The sequence below is a fragment of the Eupeodes corollae genome, chromosome 1, assembly GCF_945859685.1.
Source record: "Eupeodes corollae chromosome 1, idEupCoro1.1, whole genome shotgun sequence".
NCBI classification, from domain to species: Eukaryota; Metazoa; Arthropoda; class Insecta; order Diptera; family Syrphidae; genus Eupeodes; species Eupeodes corollae.
The window spans coordinates 234,453,865-234,473,397 of record NC_079147.1 but is presented as its reverse complement, the minus strand read 5'-3'; the positions used below and the strand labels follow the sequence as shown (position 1 = coordinate 234,473,397).

At 34.6% G+C, this 19,533-nt stretch overlaps 1 protein-coding gene across 2 annotated transcripts in view; it reads left to right on the top strand.

The window, feature by feature from the left end:
- Nucleotides 1-18,974, top strand: part of LOC129941015 (protein CBFA2T2) — a 72,898-nt gene extending 53,924 nt beyond the window's left edge. For both annotated transcript variants that reach the window (XM_056049554.1, XM_056049553.1), the window contains exons 2-9: nt 1,652-1,745; nt 16,172-16,494; nt 16,580-16,726; nt 16,791-17,138; nt 17,205-17,483; nt 17,558-17,734; nt 17,810-17,917; nt 17,988-18,974. In XM_056049554.1, the coding sequence (XP_055905529.1) occupies nt 1,652-1,745; nt 16,172-16,494; nt 16,580-16,726; nt 16,791-17,138; nt 17,205-17,483; nt 17,558-17,734; nt 17,810-17,917; nt 17,988-18,200 (1,689 nt within the window). In that variant the 3' untranslated portion in view covers nt 18,201-18,974. The remainder of the gene's footprint in view (nt 1-1,651; nt 1,746-16,171; nt 16,495-16,579; nt 16,727-16,790; nt 17,139-17,204; nt 17,484-17,557; nt 17,735-17,809; nt 17,918-17,987) is intronic.
- Nucleotides 18,975-19,533: the final 559 nt, after the last annotated feature.

The following is a 19,533-nucleotide window of genomic DNA, read 5'->3' as shown; positions in this document are numbered from 1 at the left end:
AGTCTTTGTTCAGTGCTAATGATAGAAGAGTTGTATCTAATAACTGGTGAATAAGTCTCTTGATAATCCACTCCACTACGTTGTCCCCATCCTCGTGCTACAAGTCTTGCCTTGTATTTCGATAGTGCACCTTTTTCATCTCGCTTGGTCTTAAAATTCTTTTTGTTGTTAGAGCCTTTCTTTCCTCTGGTAGATCTGTTATAGTCCATGTCTTGTTTTCTTACAATGAATTAACTTCATCTTTTGCTGCTTCCGACCAATTTTTTGCATTTTCATTGTTCATGGCTTCATAATAATTTTCTGGGTCATCGTCACAGTGAACGTTATCAGCTAAAAAACATAAACACAGAACGACGAAAAATTGTTTCTTCGTTTTCTGTTGGTCCCGGTATTTCTTCTGGTTGAGGTGGCATATCATCTTTCTTGGATTTCTATTAAGTAAATACGCAGCAGTGCATATAGCTTCTGCCCAATCAAATTTCTTCAAATTTGCATCTGCCATCATGGTACGAGCTTCATAATGCATTCCGCTCTTCTATTCTGTTGAGGGTTGTACGAAGCAGAAGTTTGGTGAACAATGTCATTTTTTCACAAACTTTTTTCATATCAGCATTGGAATATTCTAAGCCATTATCAGTTCTCCAAAACTTCTGATTTCATTTTCATAATGTAAACAAATACTTTTGACAAGAATTAATCGACAAAAATTAAATAATACTTTGAACCATCAATTAAATCTCGTTCCATAGGACCCCAAACATCTGAATGTACTATTTGTAATACATCGGCCGAAGAACTTCTTGAATTTTGATAAAAAATCTTAGATTATTTACCGAAGAGACATAAAATAAATCTTTTTTCTTTTGAGCCTTGACTTGAGATAATTTTTGAAGATCATCTTGATTTTTATGACTTAAACGTTTACGCCATAAATCGGTCTTTGTAGCTTTGTAAGATCTTATGATCCTTTCTCATATCAAGCTTATACATATTAGGAACTACCTTAGCTGAACCAACCAATTTAACTTTGTGTAAAATATGACATTTTGAATTATACATATTTCAGAAAAACATAAGTGATCAGTAGATTCTATATAAAGTAATGGTTCTTGTGATGGTGACAAACATTATCGATTGAATAGCCTGTTTGTGGCAGCAATCGATAAACCTGTGTTTCAAAAGTGACATCAGCCTAAATAGCTATGCAATATTTAAACTCTTATTTGAAAACACTTTATAACAACTTCTAAAACAATAAATTGAAATCGGCGAAATCAAAAATGATTCGATAAAAGATATCATAAGCAGGGATTTTGAAGACTTTTTCTAAAAGGCCTATCTTGTATCTTAAAAATATCCTTTCAAAGTGTCGATTTTTGTAAACAGTTAAAAACTATGGTTAAAACCATTGAGTTGTAAAGGCAAGTGCCTTATTAAACTTCGTACACTCTGTGTTTTGTATTATGAAGAGTAACATTAATCGGAAAATCTTAAATCTAAACAAATTTATACTCGAACCTCCCTGTCATCACATATCAACAAATGCAATCAAAAAATTAATCTACCTAATAAAAACCTCTCATTCCCAATTAACTCTTTCAATTTAATATTTTATATTTATGGCTTTATTTTGTTTCTTTCCGTTTTTTAGATGGCACTTGACGGCAAGGCAATAATAAAAGAGGAAATAACTGACAAGGACGCATTTGAAGCCACAGCAACCACAAATAATCGACGAAGCAAAGGTAAGCTTATATAAAACTACATAAGTGACATCAAATACAACAACAACAACAACAACTGAGAATCCAAAACCACAAAAGCAAAAGAAGAACAAAATAATAATAAACAAAAAGTATACAAAAAAAAGAAGAAGAACCAAAGTTGTTTTTACAAAACAACTGTAAAAGCAACCCCTTATTCGTGCAACAACCCTTGTTAAAACACACTGATGGTTCGTTCCCATCATCGACATGATTAATTACCACAGACACAAAACCACCCACAACAACACAATAACAACAACAATTTCAACGATGACGAAGAGGACGAAGGAGCCCACCCTCCTTAAAGATGGGAAAACAGACAACTGCACGACAGAGGATGAAAGTGGAGGATAGAATGAAAGTTCGACCACGACGACGACGTTAAGAACGGCAACGGAGACAGAGACAGAGACGAGGAGCAACGTTTAAATCAATCTTTTGTGCTGTTACTCAGTCCTTCGAATTGACAGGTGTCCAGCATGCAAAATTCCCACTATTCCATCTCTCCATCATGTTCTTCTTCAGTTCATCCTGTCTGCTCTGCACACTCACTAGCTTCTTCCCTTCGTATTTTTTATCGGTTTTAAATAAAAGCAGCCTCATCCTCCACCCTCATAGCTCATACTTATATCATTTCCACACCCGATACCATCCCACACCCCCCACACAACACACAACACACAAATGTGCCGTGGGAGCTGCTAAAATATTTTGATATGTTCTTAGCATGTTACATCACAATATTCACCATTCAACACACCACCATCACCAGGCACGACAACAGCTTTTCCCGAAGCCCGTCAGACCGCCACCTTCTTCGTCTTCGGCTTCGCACCCCATTCCTATGCCCGACTTCTGGCCCATTAAGACTCGCTTTGTTGATGGCCAACCATCCTTGAAGAGAGTGTGCTTGTTGTCTCACGATGAAATGGACCTCTCCACTTCATCTTCTTCCTTATCCTTTCCTGTTCCTGGTTGCTACTGAATAATGTGCAACAAGGAAGGGAACCCTTTTTTGTTGTTGTACGAGAATACGTATGTAGGTATTTATTTTTCTTCCATTCAAGGATCAAGAACGGTCGGTCGGGTGCTGAAGCTGCAAAAAGGGGTGGGGGCAAAAAAAAAGAATCATTGAAGCCCTTGTCATAAATTTACAAAGGATTGTCTGTGGAAATTCCCATGCTAGTCGAATAAGGGCACAAATGAATGATATAACTGTGTTCGGTATCTTTTATATTGTGATGGAATGGAATATTGAAAGGATAACAAAGAATAAAAAAAACAACTGTTTTGTTAACTCTCAAACATTAGGAGCTTAGAAGCTTTGAGGTGTTTTTTATTTTTTGCATGGGATTCTCTTTCTGTACTTACTTCATAGCATATCTTATAAGTTATAACCATTAATAGGCAATAGGATATAAGCGGTGTAAGTTCTTGATTTTGTGTTCGTTTAATAAATCAAACTTTCAATTCTACACTATTTTTAAGATAACGATATTTTCATTAGATTTTTTTTAACGTTAAGAATTTTTAAAGATTTTCTCTAGAACTTCTTTTGATCCTCCGCTAATTTGATCCTGTTTTGGGTTTCACTACCAGAATGTTGCAAGACATTATTTGAGTAGAAAAGTTAACAATTAATGAATGATGAAAAGCAAACAATTTACTTTTCACGGAATTGGGAAGTCAGTTGTTAAAAGTGAAACAGCAATATTTGCATCACTTTTTGATGATCAATAATATTTTTGATGGTTTTTAAACATAGACTACAGGTTTGATGTTCCTGCTAAAGGTTGAATTTCATTGGACGTAATATTCTGAAATGAATTGTTTCCAAAATATATCCCGTCAATGTTGTATCAATTTTTTTGTGAATATAGTTTTTCGGCCACGTTGTTTCTGGAAGAGATGATCTCAATTGGCCACCAAGATCTTGTGAATAAACGCATAAGCTCCTTATTAGTTGAGGTCACGTGGTAAATAATATCTATGCCCCCAAAATATCACGAACCAATATAGCTAACAAGCAAATTGTTAACTGGAATATCTTACGAACTTTTTTGATATTTGGTAAAATTTTTGAGAACAATTGAATTAAAAATTTTCTTGCTAAAAATATAAACAAAATGTCTTGACAATATTGTATTCAAATTAATTGTATCTTATTATCAAAAGCATTGTTTTTAACATTTGGTAAAATGTTAAGTACAGGGTTATACATTAAGAGGTTTCAAAAGTAAATATACAAAAGATGCTGAGATGCGACCCATACCAATAACTTCCCATCCCGTCTGTTAATTTGTCTTGCTAAAAGGGGCTTAGGTGATGAAAAAGTTTGATTTCAAAATCTATTTTCGTTAACGAGGTTTTGAGTTTAAAACCAATTTTTACCAATTTTAGTAGCATTTTTTAAAAGTTTTATTTTTTATATAAACAAATACAAATTGGATGGATGAAATTAATTTGAAGTCAATATCTTCTATTATCCATGAGATATCGAGAACCGAACATCTATTTTAACCAATTTTAAGCTATTTTTTTGTAGTACCCGTGGCATGATGGTTAGTGCGTTGGACTGTCATACCAGAGGTCTTTTCACGGGTACTGCCTCTTGCGAGGAATTGACAAATTCTCCAAGAGTAACTATTGTCATGAAAAAGTGCTTTCTCAAATTAGCCGTTCGGTTTCGGCATATAAACTGTAGGTCCCTCCATCTCTGACAACATTACTCGCACACAGGAATGGTTGAGAGTTGTAAGTCACTATTTTTTTACTATTATTATTAAAAGCTATTTTTTTGTAAATTTTAGTTTTTATGAAATGAACTGCCTGTCGGATGTTCATAAACATTTTACTGAATAACGAACAAATTATTTTGTATAAGATGAAATAAGTTTAAAACCATAATCTCAAATTTTTGAAAAGATATTTGAGTCGAAAATCAATTTTAATCAAATTTAGTATTGTTTATTTTTAGGTTTTTATTTTGTATAAAAAAGTGTCAATTCGATTTCTCCCAAAAATTATACGAGATGTCAAAAAAATTATTTTGGAGATAAAATCAATTTTTTGTTCGTAAAAAACTCGAGGTGACAATTCTTTTTTTCGGTTTTTTTATGAATAAAAAACACGGTTAATTGAATGTTTGAATGATATCGTCACAAGACAAAATATAAAATTTAATTTAAATCACTTGCGTTATTAGTTCGTGAGATATTTTGGGTTAACCAAAATCTTGAGCTATGGACGACGAAAAAAACTTAGCGAACGCACAAACGTACGAACGCACGCACAGGCATCTCTCTAAAAACCATTTATTTCGACTCTGGGGACCTTGAAAGGTCGAGAAATTTCAAAATTTTCAATTCGACAAATCTGAATGACAAACAACTTTCATTTAAATGACCAACACGCGAATTGTTTCAAGAACCGATTCTTTTGAGGAAACTTTCGAACACTTTTTGACACAGATTGGGTATTATCTTAGTATTAACTTGACGAATATTGGTTTTTAATTGCTCAAGGATTTATTTGAATAAAAAGCCTTTCTCATAGCCTCACAAAAAAAAGCCAACTGTGGTGGATATCATCACGACGAGAAATTACGTAGCCACGAAATGTCTCTTGCAACCATATTGCTCGAGATGTGTGGCATGTGGCACCGTCTTGTTGAAACCACACATTCTCGAAGTCGTATTCTCCAATAACAAGCAAAAAAATCGTTCCATTTTCGTTTTCGAAGAAGTAAGGTGCAATAACAGCTTCGGACCAAAGACCGCTCCAAACATTGACTTTTTGTGGATGTAATGGTCTCTCTTCAATAACTTAGGATTCTCAGAACCCCAAATACCACAATTTTGTTTATTAACACACCCAACGAGTGCGAAATGTGCTTCGTTGCTGAAGAGAATTTTGTTCGAAAAATCGCCGTCCATCGCCTATTGCTCGAGCACCCATTCGACGTATCTACGACGTTGTGAATGCTCAGCTGCCCTCAGTTGTTGTGTTACCTGGACTTTATATGAGTGTTGGTTTAGATCCAAATGCTAAATACGCCATAAAGTGCCGTAAGACAGTCATAATTCCTGAGAACAACGAGTAATCGACACATTCGGGTCTTCGGCAACACTTTCACTTACAGCAGCGATATTTTGGTTTAGTTTAGTGGTATGGTCTTCAAAATTTTCTATATCCTAAAGCACTCAAACAATATTGTTATAAGACTTCCCACCCTCTTTCTCTACTCATCAATTTTATGAATTCCTTTAAACTTAGTACATTAATTCCAAAGTATCTCTTGCGGAATTCTTTCAGAATTGAACAAACCTGCCAAAAAATGGAACACGTCTTCACGTTCTCTTCGATTGCATCGAACACACCAGAGAAAAAGATCTGGATGGTGAGGAATAAAGTTGAAACTGAGTAGTTCACCACTGACTTTAAAGATTGTACTGATTTTGGGTATGGTGTAATCGGCCAAAAAGTAGGTCTCTTTTCCAAAAATTGGTTAACTTTACTGTAGTAAGCTCTGTAGAATGATGATTCCGTTTCCTCAGTTAACTGATCATAAATACTGTTTCCCATTTTCATCAACAAATCATCAAATTTCGAATTAAGGGAAGAAAGATTAACTTCAGTTGATATTGGAAAAGTTCTCCGTTTTATACCACTAATCTATGCATGCGCCTTTGGAATTAATAATGTGACTTAGCACAAGCCTTGGAATCCTGTTTTCTCCCATCTCCACAATTTCCCACATACTTTAAATGTAAATTAAAAATGGGGCCTGTTCCTGTTTCATCATATAGTTGGGTGTCGTACTCGACACGCTTAAGGTGCTTTTGATGAAAAAACGGATGAACTTTTCGACCCACACTTGCGCTCCGTAAAAAAAATTGCAATTGCGGTTACTTGAAAAACTTTGTATTAAGCAATATGTGAAACGTCATTTCTCAAATAATAATAAATAATAAATAATGCACGCTTAGCTTCCGATACTTTTAGATACTTAACCATTTCTACGACTTCTTCTTGAAAAGTCCATTTTTCCATTCTAGAGTACCTATCTCCACTGCTTCTAAATATTATTATTTTGGACTTCGACAAATTAACTGATAGATTCCAGACTTTGCAATAGCACTGAAGTCTATTCATCATCAGCTGCATTCAGTCCCTAGGTTCGGCGAGGAAGACTATATCGTCAAAATACATGAGACCAGGAATGAATTTTACACTAATCACTATTCCGCTTCTCACTGAGTTTGTTACATCGTTTATGTGTAGACGGAACAATAGCGCGCTTAAAAAGCATCCCTGCTTAACTCTCATTGACGTCTGAAACTAATCGGAAATTTAGCAGCGATATTTTCAGTGGTACGAGCGAAACTATGATCATGATGCACAGTCCTTTCAATATCTGAAACCAATCCTGTCTCTTCTTCTCTTGGTTGCGTAGTTGGACGTTTATGTAAACCATAATCTTACAAAATGCTATATTACTAATATTTTGTTATACTTTACAAAACATTACTAAAATTTCATACTTACTTAAGTATCCCACATAAACATTTTTGTTAATGTTTTGTAACGTTTAAACAATGTGGGGCATATTCATAGTACCGAGTCAAATATTGAGCTAGATTCTAAATTTAACAGCCAAGTTAGACACAGCAACTATAGACTATTAAGGAATTTGGCAGCTCTGTTTAATTGGAAACATGTCTAAGTTATAATCTACTACAATTCTTGTACAATTTCACTTAAACCTGTTTCAAAATGTGAAAACTGGAAAGCTGACCGAATTCGGGTTAAGTACCGCTTTCATTTTCTGTGCCAAAATCTTCGTAGATTCTTAAGTCTAATCACATTTAAATTTTGTTTTAATTTTGTCTAATTAAAAGTCTCGCAATGTAATTTTCTCAATTAGTTTGTTTATTTTTGAAGTTTTGTTTAATTAAAATCAGCTGAATCATAGATTCTGTCGTATTTATTTATAGAGTCCCTGCAATCATTTAGAAATAAGTTTTAATTGATTACGACCAACTGGTGTTTAGCACAAGATAAAATCAGAACTTTTAAAAGAACTATGAATATAGCTCAGTGTTTTTCTAATTGTTCGAATGTTTCGCTACAGAAAACGGACACTACTTACATTTTTGATTCCATATCCTCTCGATTTGGAAATTTTTAGAGGGAACCAATGTGGGACGCATCTCAGCTTCTTTTTAAATATCAGAATTTAACCTCTTGTTAGGGAACCCATACCTTAAAACATTAAGTCTTTAAAACAGTTTAAGAATTAAAACATCGACTTGACGAAACGAATGATACGAAAAGGAAAACAGGAGACCGGGACAAGATTCATACAAAACCGAGACCAAAAATGGTTTGGACATATTCTATATTATGTAAATTTCACTTTAATTTTTCGTTCGATTCCGTAAACATAAAAAAAGATTACGATTTTCAATAATCACAAAGAATATGCTTTAAACAAATATGTCACATTTTTAATAAAATTGTCAACAAAAGTCACCCTGTAGATATTCAAAAAAAATATTAAAAATGAACCTTTCTTCGATTTCTGTGGTTCCGTATATCCCTTTGTATTGTCCTTCCTAAATCTGGTGATGTAATATGGTTCCATAAAAAAAAAGTTTACCATAATTCCACTCAATCTACCAAAGGTACATACTAGGTAGATATCTACATCATCTACATACCTTTTACATACTTTTGGTCTGCATGGGATTGAGCTTAAACAAACACAGATGTTTTTCAAAGTCTTGAGAAACAACTGGCGATGCATGCAAAATATGTTCTTCACAGAACTTTTGTGAAACAAAAATAAGCTCTACCAAAGACTGTTAAAAAAAAACTCGTGTAATGCATGCATGACCTACGGCCTATACTACACTGTCGTTTCCTATAGCTTCTAGAAATAGAAAGGAAGAAGTCGTTGGTCGGTCGGTCGGCGCGTGATGATGACGGTGCAGTGGTGGTGATAGGAAGACTAAACCATTTTGTAGAAACTTTTCTACATAGCATATGGCAGCTCTCAGTGACTGCCCGAAAGGATTATACTCCATGACAAGTCGTCTCCGAACTCCGAGACTCCCTCATACACTACACACTGAAAATATACCATCGTCATCATCATCATCTGCACATCGATGTGGTCCAAACTTTAGAGGCATCTACACATATAGTTCCTAGAATGAGAGACGCAAATGTAGAAGGAGTAAGAGAAGAAGAAGAAATTCGATGCTCTGTGTCTGTAGCTGTACTCTCTGTTTGGACAAACTAATGGGAAAAATCCTCAATGAGCCCAGCTGGTTGAGCACAAGTCTTGTTTGCCATTGTCGACATAAGGAGGAGACACTCGTCCGATTTGTCGTCCTTTTATCCAAAATCATGACAAACGCAAGAGTAGGTAGGTAGGTAGGTACAAGATATGATGGAGAACTGGAATGTCAATGTAGGTATGCGAAGACCGGGCTAAGGCCAAGGGGTTGAAATATTTGCAATTCGTTTTTCTTGAAAGCCTTTTTTTAACTTTTAGGTGTTTTCTTTTTATTTTTTAAAGACCAGGAGATGTAGAGAGAAAGTATTTTAGACACATTTGGTTGTTGAGCCTTAATTGAGACCGGATACGTAGAAAATACATATATTATGAAAAGTAATTGGGAAACAATTAGGTTTTGTTTTTCAATTTTCTTTCATGATGTTTAGTGTGTTGAACTGTCATGCCAGAAGTCTTGGGTCCAATCCCTGGCTGTGCCATTTGAAAATTTCTTTCACGGGTACTTCCACTTGGGAGGAATTGACGAATCCCCAAAATGTAATTCTTGTCATGAAAAGTGCTATCTCAAATTATCCGTTCGAATTCGGCTTAAAATATAGGTCCCCTCCATCCCTGACAACATATCTCGCACGCAGAAATGGTTAAGAGTTGTAAGTCACTAGGCCCTAGTTCTCGCTTTAACAATTAAGAATTATTTCTTCAGAAGTTATTGTCAAATTCAAAGCTGCCCTAAGACCCAAACTGCGAAGCAATAATGAAGCTGATGGTCGTGCATCTTCGATTGGAGCTTGTAAGCAAATTCTCCTTGTGCAGTATTCTCCTCAGGCTATAATCCGTACAATGTTGAGCTTTTTAGATTTATGGCGCTTTGATGTTAATGAATTAAGTCTTACATAACTTTGGATGTTGATGCCATATTCCTATTTGTGCCTACTGCAGTGTAGCCCACTAATTTACCAGTCTACGAAATTTCAACACAAACAAAAACACCAAGCATCTCGTCTTGGTGGACATTTCGAAAACAGCTTCTTTTTAAAAAAAAACTCATTGTTTGGGTTTCACTGCACTGAAGTTTGTTTTAGTGGAAGGCTTCTTTTTTCGTTCGGTGTTTTGTATGATATTGGCAGCGATAAGACCTGCGATATTGATCATATAGCATAGGATTTAGGTTCTTGAAAATGGTCTTACTCGAGACTTTGTGGAATCAAGAACTGTTTCTTCTTCCATACAGCTTCTGCAAAAGTCATTTGAGAATACGCTTAGTCTCGTGGAGTGCTTTCCTATTAGACAGTCTCCGGTTATGATGCCTATTATGGAGCTTATATGCGATCTGCTTAGAAACAAAAATCAATAAAATTCAGAAAAATGCATACAATCTTTAGGGTCCATATAAATTTGAGTTTATCGATTACAGTAAAACCCGGATATGTGCCTGACCATAAATGCATAGCTTTAACAGATACTTATGCGGGTTAGGCAGCTATGAAAAACCCGCTTAAGTGCACATAAGCACTTATCTCTGTATTTACAAAAATAACTGACACTAGTATTGATAACTTATTAATAACCGTTTTTCTTAAATGCGCTCCATTTCACTATCATTCATGTTGTTATGCTCAAAAAATCTTCTCAAAATCGTCAGCACTTTTAAAATTTTGTTGAAGCTGGGCGGTTTTAACTATTCTTCATTATTTTCAACATCTTCTTCTTGATCTTCATTATTTACTTCTGCTACTATTTCCTTCGCACTGGACATAGCATTAAAAAATATGGATTTATTGGAATGTCCCATATTTTTTCGACTATATCTTCATTGCCTTCGCTGTCTTCAGCAGAATCTAACTCGTGAATCAAAAGGAATCCAGCCTAAAAGAAAGAAGACGCCATCCATCCTTTATTTTGGGAATATTAAGGAAGTGAAATGGTTTTCCATGGATTCTTGGGTTTTCCGATGGGAAATACTTTTTTGAATGTTCCATCGACATTGCCGAGAAAAAGAAGAGTGAGTCGACTTTTATCAATTAGCATCCTTTTTTTTGTTAAAGTACCATTTGGTAAGGCTTTGAAAAAAGGCCGCTTTCGTGAGCATTAAAGAGGTTACATTGCTCGTACATGGAAATTAGACTTGGCAAAAATTCTTGGCGATATAGATCAGCTCCTGAAACATCTGCGTCAGCCACCTCACCTTGAATTTTCTTGTATCTTATATTTTCTCTTCGCTTACAGCTCCAAGGCCAGCCACTTGTTGGCTCAAAGTGTTCATTTAATTTAACTGAAAACTCTTTAGCCTTGTTCATTTGCTGAATTCCACTGATTATTAACTTCCCATAGGAAGTTATTGTAATGGGTCCGATTTGTCAAATTGAAAATTTTGACATTTCTCGACGTTTCAAGTTCCCTAGAGCCGATATAAAAGATTTTTAGAAAGATGTCTGTGCGTGCGTGTGTACGTACGTTTGTACGTCCGTACGACCGTACGTTCGCGACGTTTTTTTCGTCGTCCATAGCTCAAGAACCAGAAGAGATATCGACTTCATATAAATTTTGTTATACAGATAATAAGGCAGAAAGATGCAGAAAGGGCTCTCAAGAAAATTGCGTCGGTGGTTTTTTTACCATAGCAGTTTGAAAAAAAGGTGAAAATTTTGGTTAACCCCAAATATCTTACGAACCAAAAACGCTAGAGACTTGAATTAAATTTTATATAATATATTGTATCATGATACCAAACAAGTATATTTTTTGAAAAAAATCAATATAACGGTTTTTTTTTTTAAATCAATAAAACTGAAAAAAAAAAAATTTGTCACCTCCAAAATTTTACGACTGAAATATGATTTCATCTCTAAACCAATTTTGTGCAACGAAGAATAATGTTTTTGACATCTGATAAAATTTTGAGAAAAATCGAATTGACAGTTTTTTTATAAAAAATAAAAATCTAAAAAAAAACATTACTCAAAGTTCGTAAAAATTGAATATCGATTCAAATATCTTTTCAAAAACTTGAAATTTAGGCTTCAAGCTTATTTTATCTTATAAGAAATATTGTTTTCAACATTTTGAAAAATGTTGAGAAAAATCGAATTGACAGCTTTTTTACAAAAAATAAAAACCTAAAAAAAAATGTATAAAAGTTGGTAAAAATTGATTTTCGACTCGAATATCTTTTCAAAACTTTGAGATATTGGCTTTAATTTACTTTTATCTTTCAAAAAATCTTGTTTTCAACATACAATTAAAGTTTGAAAAAAATCGAATTGACACTTTTTTTACAAAAAATAAAAACCTAAAAAAAAATTTATAAAAGTTGTTAAAAATTGATTTTCGACTCGAATATCTTTTCAAAACTTTGAGATATTGGCTTTAATTTACTTTTATCTTTCAAAAAATCTTGTTTTCAACATACAATTAAAGTTTGAAAAAAATCGAATTGACACTTTTTTTACAAAAAATAAAAACCTAAAAAAAAATTTATAAAAGTTGTTAAAAATTGATTTTCGACTCGAATATCTTTTCAAAACTTTGAGATATTGGCTTTAATTTACATTTATCTTTCAAAAAATCTTGTTGTCAACATACAATTAAAGTTTGAAAAAAATCGAATTGACAGTTTTTGTACAAAAAAATTAAAAACCTAAAAAAAATTAACAAAAGTTCGTAAAAATTGATTTTTGACTCAAATATCTTTTCAAAAATTTGAGATAATAGCTTCAAACTAATTTTTACTTATAAGAAATATTGTGTTCAATATTTGGACAAATTTTGAGAAAGATGGAAGCCACAGTTTTTTTTACAAAAAATAAAAACCTAAAAAAAAATTAACAAAAGTTGGTAAAAATTGATTTTCGACTCAAATATCTTTTCAAAAATTTTAAACATTAGCTTCAAAGTAATTTTATCTCATAAGAAATATTGTTTTCAACATTTGGTAAAATTTTTCAAAAATCGAATTGACAGTTTTTTTTACAAAAAATAAAACTCTAAAAAAAAACAATACTAAAACTTCGTAAAAATTTACTTTCGACTCAAATAGCTTTTCAAAACTTAAAAATATTGGCTTGAAACTTATTTTATTTCACAGAAAATATTGTTTTCGATTTTCAGTAATTTTTATATAAAAATCCAACAGTCCGTTTTTTCATAAAAAATAAAATCTACAAAAAATAGTACGCAAATTTGGTAAAATTGATACGAGTTTATATAGACAAACTTTTAAGCAAGACAAATCGACAGACGGGATGGGAAGTTATCAGTGTGGTTCGCATCCCAGCCTCTTTTTTCATTTTGAAATCGCATTTGATCAAATCATTTAGCAAGAGCTTTCTCTACTTTTTCAGAGTTTTGGTTTTTTTGTGTAGCTTCTTCCAACTTTGTTTTGTTTTTGGCCACTCGATTAATAGTAGAAACATCGCACTTAAATTGTTCAGCGATTTACTTTCTTAATTTCGTTTTGCTTTCAACCAGGCGGAGGATTTGTAGTTTTTGTTTAATTGAAAGTGAAGTCAGTTTTCTGCCCTTTCCAGGCATTTTTCAAAATTGTTATAAATAAAATTTGTAATGAAAATAAAAACAATCTTACAGTTTAAACTTAACAACAAACCAAAATGACTTTGACAGTTAAAATTTGGACAGTGACAGCTACCTAGTTAGTCTCCCCCATTGTAGTAGATTAAGATTATTACTTTTTTATATTTGAATTTTAAAGCATGAAACACAAGGAAGCGCTAGATATAAAGAAGATTTTGTCTTTTTCTGATAATTTCAATAGTGTACTATACAAATGTTGGCCACGGACGCACTTCGAAAAGCCTGTCCGCTTACTAGAGTCTTGGCAAATTCTTTTTAAAATTTCTGCCGGTATCTCACGAATGAATGCTTCAATGTACACTTCCAGTGCGTCAATCACAGCGGGCTTGAGCCTTATCATTAATCCACAAATAATAATCTAGAAGTCTAAAACAGACGATCTATGTGGTTAGTCAGTCCCAAAGTGAAATAAACTTTGTGAGGAACCGTCTTGTAGAAACCATATACGAGTATTATGAAAGTCAAGACCTTCCATTTTGTATACAAGAAATTGTTATCATCACACGGTATTCCCTACTATTCACTGTAACGTTGCGATTCGCATTATCTTTGAAGATATACGGTCCAACTTATAATCCGCACCAATAATTCACCTTTTCTTGTTTCTGTCTGCTTTTTATTCGAATACAGCAGTTATGCTCTTTTACATATCCTTTCAACCAGAAATATGCTTCGTCGCTCAAAACAATTTTTTGATAAAGAGTTTATCCTTGGCCATCTTTTCTAAATCCCATTCCCCGAAAATTCGGCATTGTGATCATTCTATTCTTGCAATTCCTGCACAAACTGTATTTTGAAAGGCTTTATATCTAAATTCTTTTCAAAATGGTCCCCGAAGTGGAATAACAAAATTCCAATTGCTGCGAACGGCACCGAATCGATAATTCACGGTTATCATAAACACTGGCTTATGCAGGGATATTTTCCTCAGCCAGTACTTTAAGTAAGCGTGTTAGTAGTTTAACAACCAAAAATGTAAATTTGGTCACAATAGCTCCAATGACAAGATTAAACTGACCACTAAATGGAAGAAGCTCACAATTAGCTTTCTTAACAGAGTACGCATTTTTATAATAAAATACAATAATTTTCTAGCTTTGTGCGTTTGAAAGACGATTTATGGTTTAGTTATAGACCAAACTGAAGATGTTTGACAGTGACACAAAACTCGAAACATGTGTCAAAACACCGGTTCAGCCTCTTTCTGCATGTGTCGCGAATCGATGCCTATTTTATTCCTGATGCAAATGTTTTTTCTACAAGGATTTATCAAATAGTAGCTCAGAACTGATCTAATCAAAAGACTCTGTTAATGCGTATAAATGTAAGTCAAAATTCCCCTGAAATTAAGTTAAATAGAAAACCGACATTTTGTTAAATCTATCGTTGATAGCAGACAACCATGTTGATGAAAATCTTTCAAAAAAAGACACTTTACTGACAACAAAATTACATTTAAATTATGCTCGACTCAATAAACAAATTAATCCAATCCTCAAGGGCAATTATCATGAAAGATGATATCAACTATTTTCGAGAAAAACCACAAATCAATTTTATTCAAATCAAATTTATATACAGATTTTAAACAAAGAAAAATCCTGTCCCATTTGGCTCTGGGCATCACACGCACTCCAACTCGCACCATTAGCAAAGTAATCCTCTTCTTTAATCCTTATAAACATACATATATATTTACAAATGTATACCTAACTACTTTTATTATAAGATTATTCTCAATATTTGCGTGAATATTTAAAACCAACTCTGACATATGTGTTGACAATTATTACTCAACTAGAACATAGAAAAGGTATGGCAGCAGAGAAATCCAGAGAGGGTTGGTTTGATTTGGCTGGCAATGTAAATACTATACAAAACCTCCCCCTAACATACGCAGCATCATTTTGCCAAAACCACATCCATGCATCTACCCGATATACGTCTATAGAGATAGAAAATAATGCCATATGACAAAAGTTTGCTATTTGTAGCATAAATCCATATGTACGGACTATAAATGTGGCAGAATGCATTTTCCTGATGCTGCATTATTTGCGATCCATAATGTTTTGAAACATGTGTTTGCATTTCAATCTTTGTGTGATTTTCACAAACTGACACCGAACAACGAACACCGAACCTGATAGCTGAGATCCATTGGTCCGTAACTCATAACAGAGATTGAAGTACAACCCCAACCAGAACCAGTACCAGTACCAGAGCCAGAGCCAGAATAGAATCATCAGCTAAAGGGATGCATAATGGATAACCTATATCCAATTCTGGATTCTCTATCACATATACACTCAGTGCCAGGCCAGGCCAGCAGCAGGTCTGTTTGCAATTGGTTTGTGGGTTTTCTAAAACATGCTCCCAAGGACTCTGAGGTTTTCATACTGTTGCCATACAAAATTTACGCATTGCATATGATGTAGATGTTTTCCATGATATAAATTGCATTTTCATTTCATTATAATAAAACTCAAACCCCCCATTTTGGTATTTGCAGGTGGTAATGCGTGCAAGGATAAGTGCCGAACACCAGATTCACCCGAAAGTGCACGAGCTGTTGCCCCACGTTCACCCATGTCACCGCAGATACATCACTCTAGTCTGGCACCACCTCCGAGACCGAATCGAAATTCAAGTTCCTCACCAGTGGTGAATGGTGCCACAACCACACCCCCACCGCCACCTCCATCCACGGCACATGTTGAGCAAGCCAGGCTATTGGGTAAGATTCGAAAGTTTCTTGGGTCATTGGTGCAATTGGCACAGGACGTACATCCGGAGGCGAGTGATAGAGTTCGAGCATTGGTACTTTCATTTGGGGTAAGTGTGTCCGTCCTTGAGAACATTTTCTTTTACTCGAGAAGTCTCTTTATGGGTGTTCTTTTTTTTATTGTTTCTTCTTTAGAGTGGTGGCATATCCATTGAAGACTTTCGAATAGCTCTTCAAGAGGCTATAAATCTTCCACTGAGGCCCCATGTCATTCCGCTGCTCAAGAGTCACATCGTGTTACTTCAACGAGAAATAGCCGCATTGTCCAGAGCCACAAGTCAGGTAAGTCTTTGAAGAACCCATGTCTCCACCGTCGGTATATCTAATAAGTGTATTCCTTTTCCAGACTCCTCTACAGTACGTCACGTCAAATGAAAATTCCGTCATGGAGTTCTCACACAGCCCCTCGGAGTATCAGGACATATTTCTTCAGCTCGACTCCACAACCAGCGGTTCTGTTTCGAATGGCAACGGATTGGTCTTTAAAAGACGTTCATCAGACTCCATCATGGATCACCATAACGGGGGTCAGGAGTGGAATGATTACATGTATCCGGCGGCGAAGAGAATGCACACACTCAATCCTCCTCCAAACGGGTACATTCCGGGGCAGCCAGCTTCGTCGCTCTTCGAGTATCCAGGAAGTGCTGCCAGCAGTCAAGGGGACGTTGGGTTTGGCGGACTTTTAGACAAAGTAAGTTTACTTGCCTTTGGTTTAAGAAATCCAAATCCTCATTTGGGTGCATTGTTTTTGTTTTAGCCAACTCACAGGGAAGATAGGGAAATGCGTGCCGCTGAATCTCAACGTGTTGGTCGTATGGCAGCCGGTGGCGGGGAGGAGGAATGGAAAAATATTCACACTATGCTCAATTGCATATCAGCCATGGTGGACAAAACCAAGCGTGCTATAACAATTCTCCAGCAAAGAGGGGTGGACCCGATTCAAGAAGTCTCTTCGACTGCAGTCTTGGACATTCGCCGACAAACCGAAGAAAAAGTATCCGAATTCAAGAGAAACGCTGAAGAAGCAGTGAATCAGGTAAAAGAGGCTTAAGAAGGTTCATGAGTAAGGGAATGGTTATTAAAATATCTTTTTTGTACACCCATGAAAAGGTCAAACGTCAAGCAGTACTTGAAATTCAAAGAGCAGTAGCAGCGGCGGAAAGTCGAGCCGCTGAGGTAATGGCTCAGGAACGCCTGCGTATGGAGAAGTTTTTCGCGGAGATAAGCCGCAATCCAAATGAACGAGATCTTGACAACAAGTCTCCTTCTGTTGCAGCTGGACAAAATGTAAGAGCAGCAATAGCTCAAGATTCAAAAGGGAAAACTAAAGTTTCATTTTGTATTTCGGTTATCTTTTTTCAGGCCTGTTGGAATTGTGGACGAAAGGCGACTGAAACTTGCTCCGGGTGTAATTTAGCTCGATATTGTGGGGCGTTTTGCCAGCACAAAGACTGGGAACATCATCATCAGGTACCTACACAAATTGTCAAAGTTTTGAATTCACAAACTTTTAACACGATTTTTTTTTCTATTCTTATAGATTTGTGGCAGCTCAAGGTCCGACATCACTGCCGCCAAACATCCATCTCAAGTGATTGCCCTGACAGCGAACATCCGCGGAAGTCTGGCCCGTACACCGCCCACCCCATCAACATCAACGATATCATCACAATCGTCACAGCCACCCTCAAGTCAATCGAGTGCTGCGTCATTAGTTCCAAACGGTTCAACATCTGCGACCGGATCTAAATGACGTATTCGCATGATGAAACCCAAAAAGAAATATTTGTGCTAGTCAAATTAATATATATATAAATATTATATAAAATAATTTTTAATATTATTTATTTAGTGTCTAAACAAAAATCACTATCATTCAATGTGTAAGTCATGCACTTTTCATTCTCGGACTTAATGTGTTTTTTCTTATTTCTGTCATGTGAAGGGAAGGTCGCAACAGGCACAAAAATAAACCACAAAACAGCACAATGCATAGTTATTTTATAAATTTTAATTAAAATGTTATTAAAGAAAATAAAAAATAAAACACTATAGAGAATAGAGTATAAATTAAAAAAAAAATAAAAATTAAATTTAATTATAATTTATTTATTTAACTAAAAATCTTCTTGTAAAAAGATGTCTATAATTTTGTGTTTAGGTTTAAATGTTTCCCGATTAATAATAAAAATATTAATTTGTTATAAATTTATTTTATAGGCTATAGATTTTATTTTTTAACAAATTGCAAAATTCAATTTAATTTAGAAAAACTATTTAAAAATTGCTGTTGTCCATTTAAATACAAAATACAATTCTTTTTAATTTATTAATGTTTAAAATGTAGAACCATTAATTTGTGTTCAGTTCGAATTATTTCAAACAAAATTTTAAAAAACTAAAGAAAACTTAAGACAACTTAAATGTAATTGAAAGAAAAGTTATGAAAATAAACAACCATGTGATTTATTTTAAAGTTTTTAAATGTTTCATTTTGTTAAATAAAACGAATAATTTATTGAAGAGATTTAATGATTGTTTTTTTGTTAGTGTTGTTGTGTTGTGATCGGAAACGGAAGAGACTAGCTCGAATGCAGGTAAGGTGAAGTGATTTCCAGCACTTTAATACAACGTTCAACTTGAAGAGACAAAACTGAGGTCGACAAAGCTAAGGAAAGTAAATATTATCTAAAAGAAGAAATACAATGATATCTATGTGACATAGAACTTTAACACTCGCACCAGCTCATCCCGCACCCGCACTGAAACTACGAGTATATTTTGACTGTTGGAAAACTTTTCTATATTATGGAAAGACATTCAGAAGTAATTCGTCAAAATAGGTTTTGATTTTTCATTCACTGTTGAAAAGCGAAAAAAATCGAAAGCAAGATAGACTTTTTGTGAAAAAGGGGTACTAAGTGGTTGAGCAAACGTAAGATATGGCTGAAGCTGATGTTAGAAGACCCCATGGAAATTACTTTGGCGAAAAATAGGGATGTTCTATCTTAAAAACAAAAGATAAAGTTTAATATGAATATTGGATAGGTACATTTTTAAAAGCCTGGGATACGACCCATTCTGAT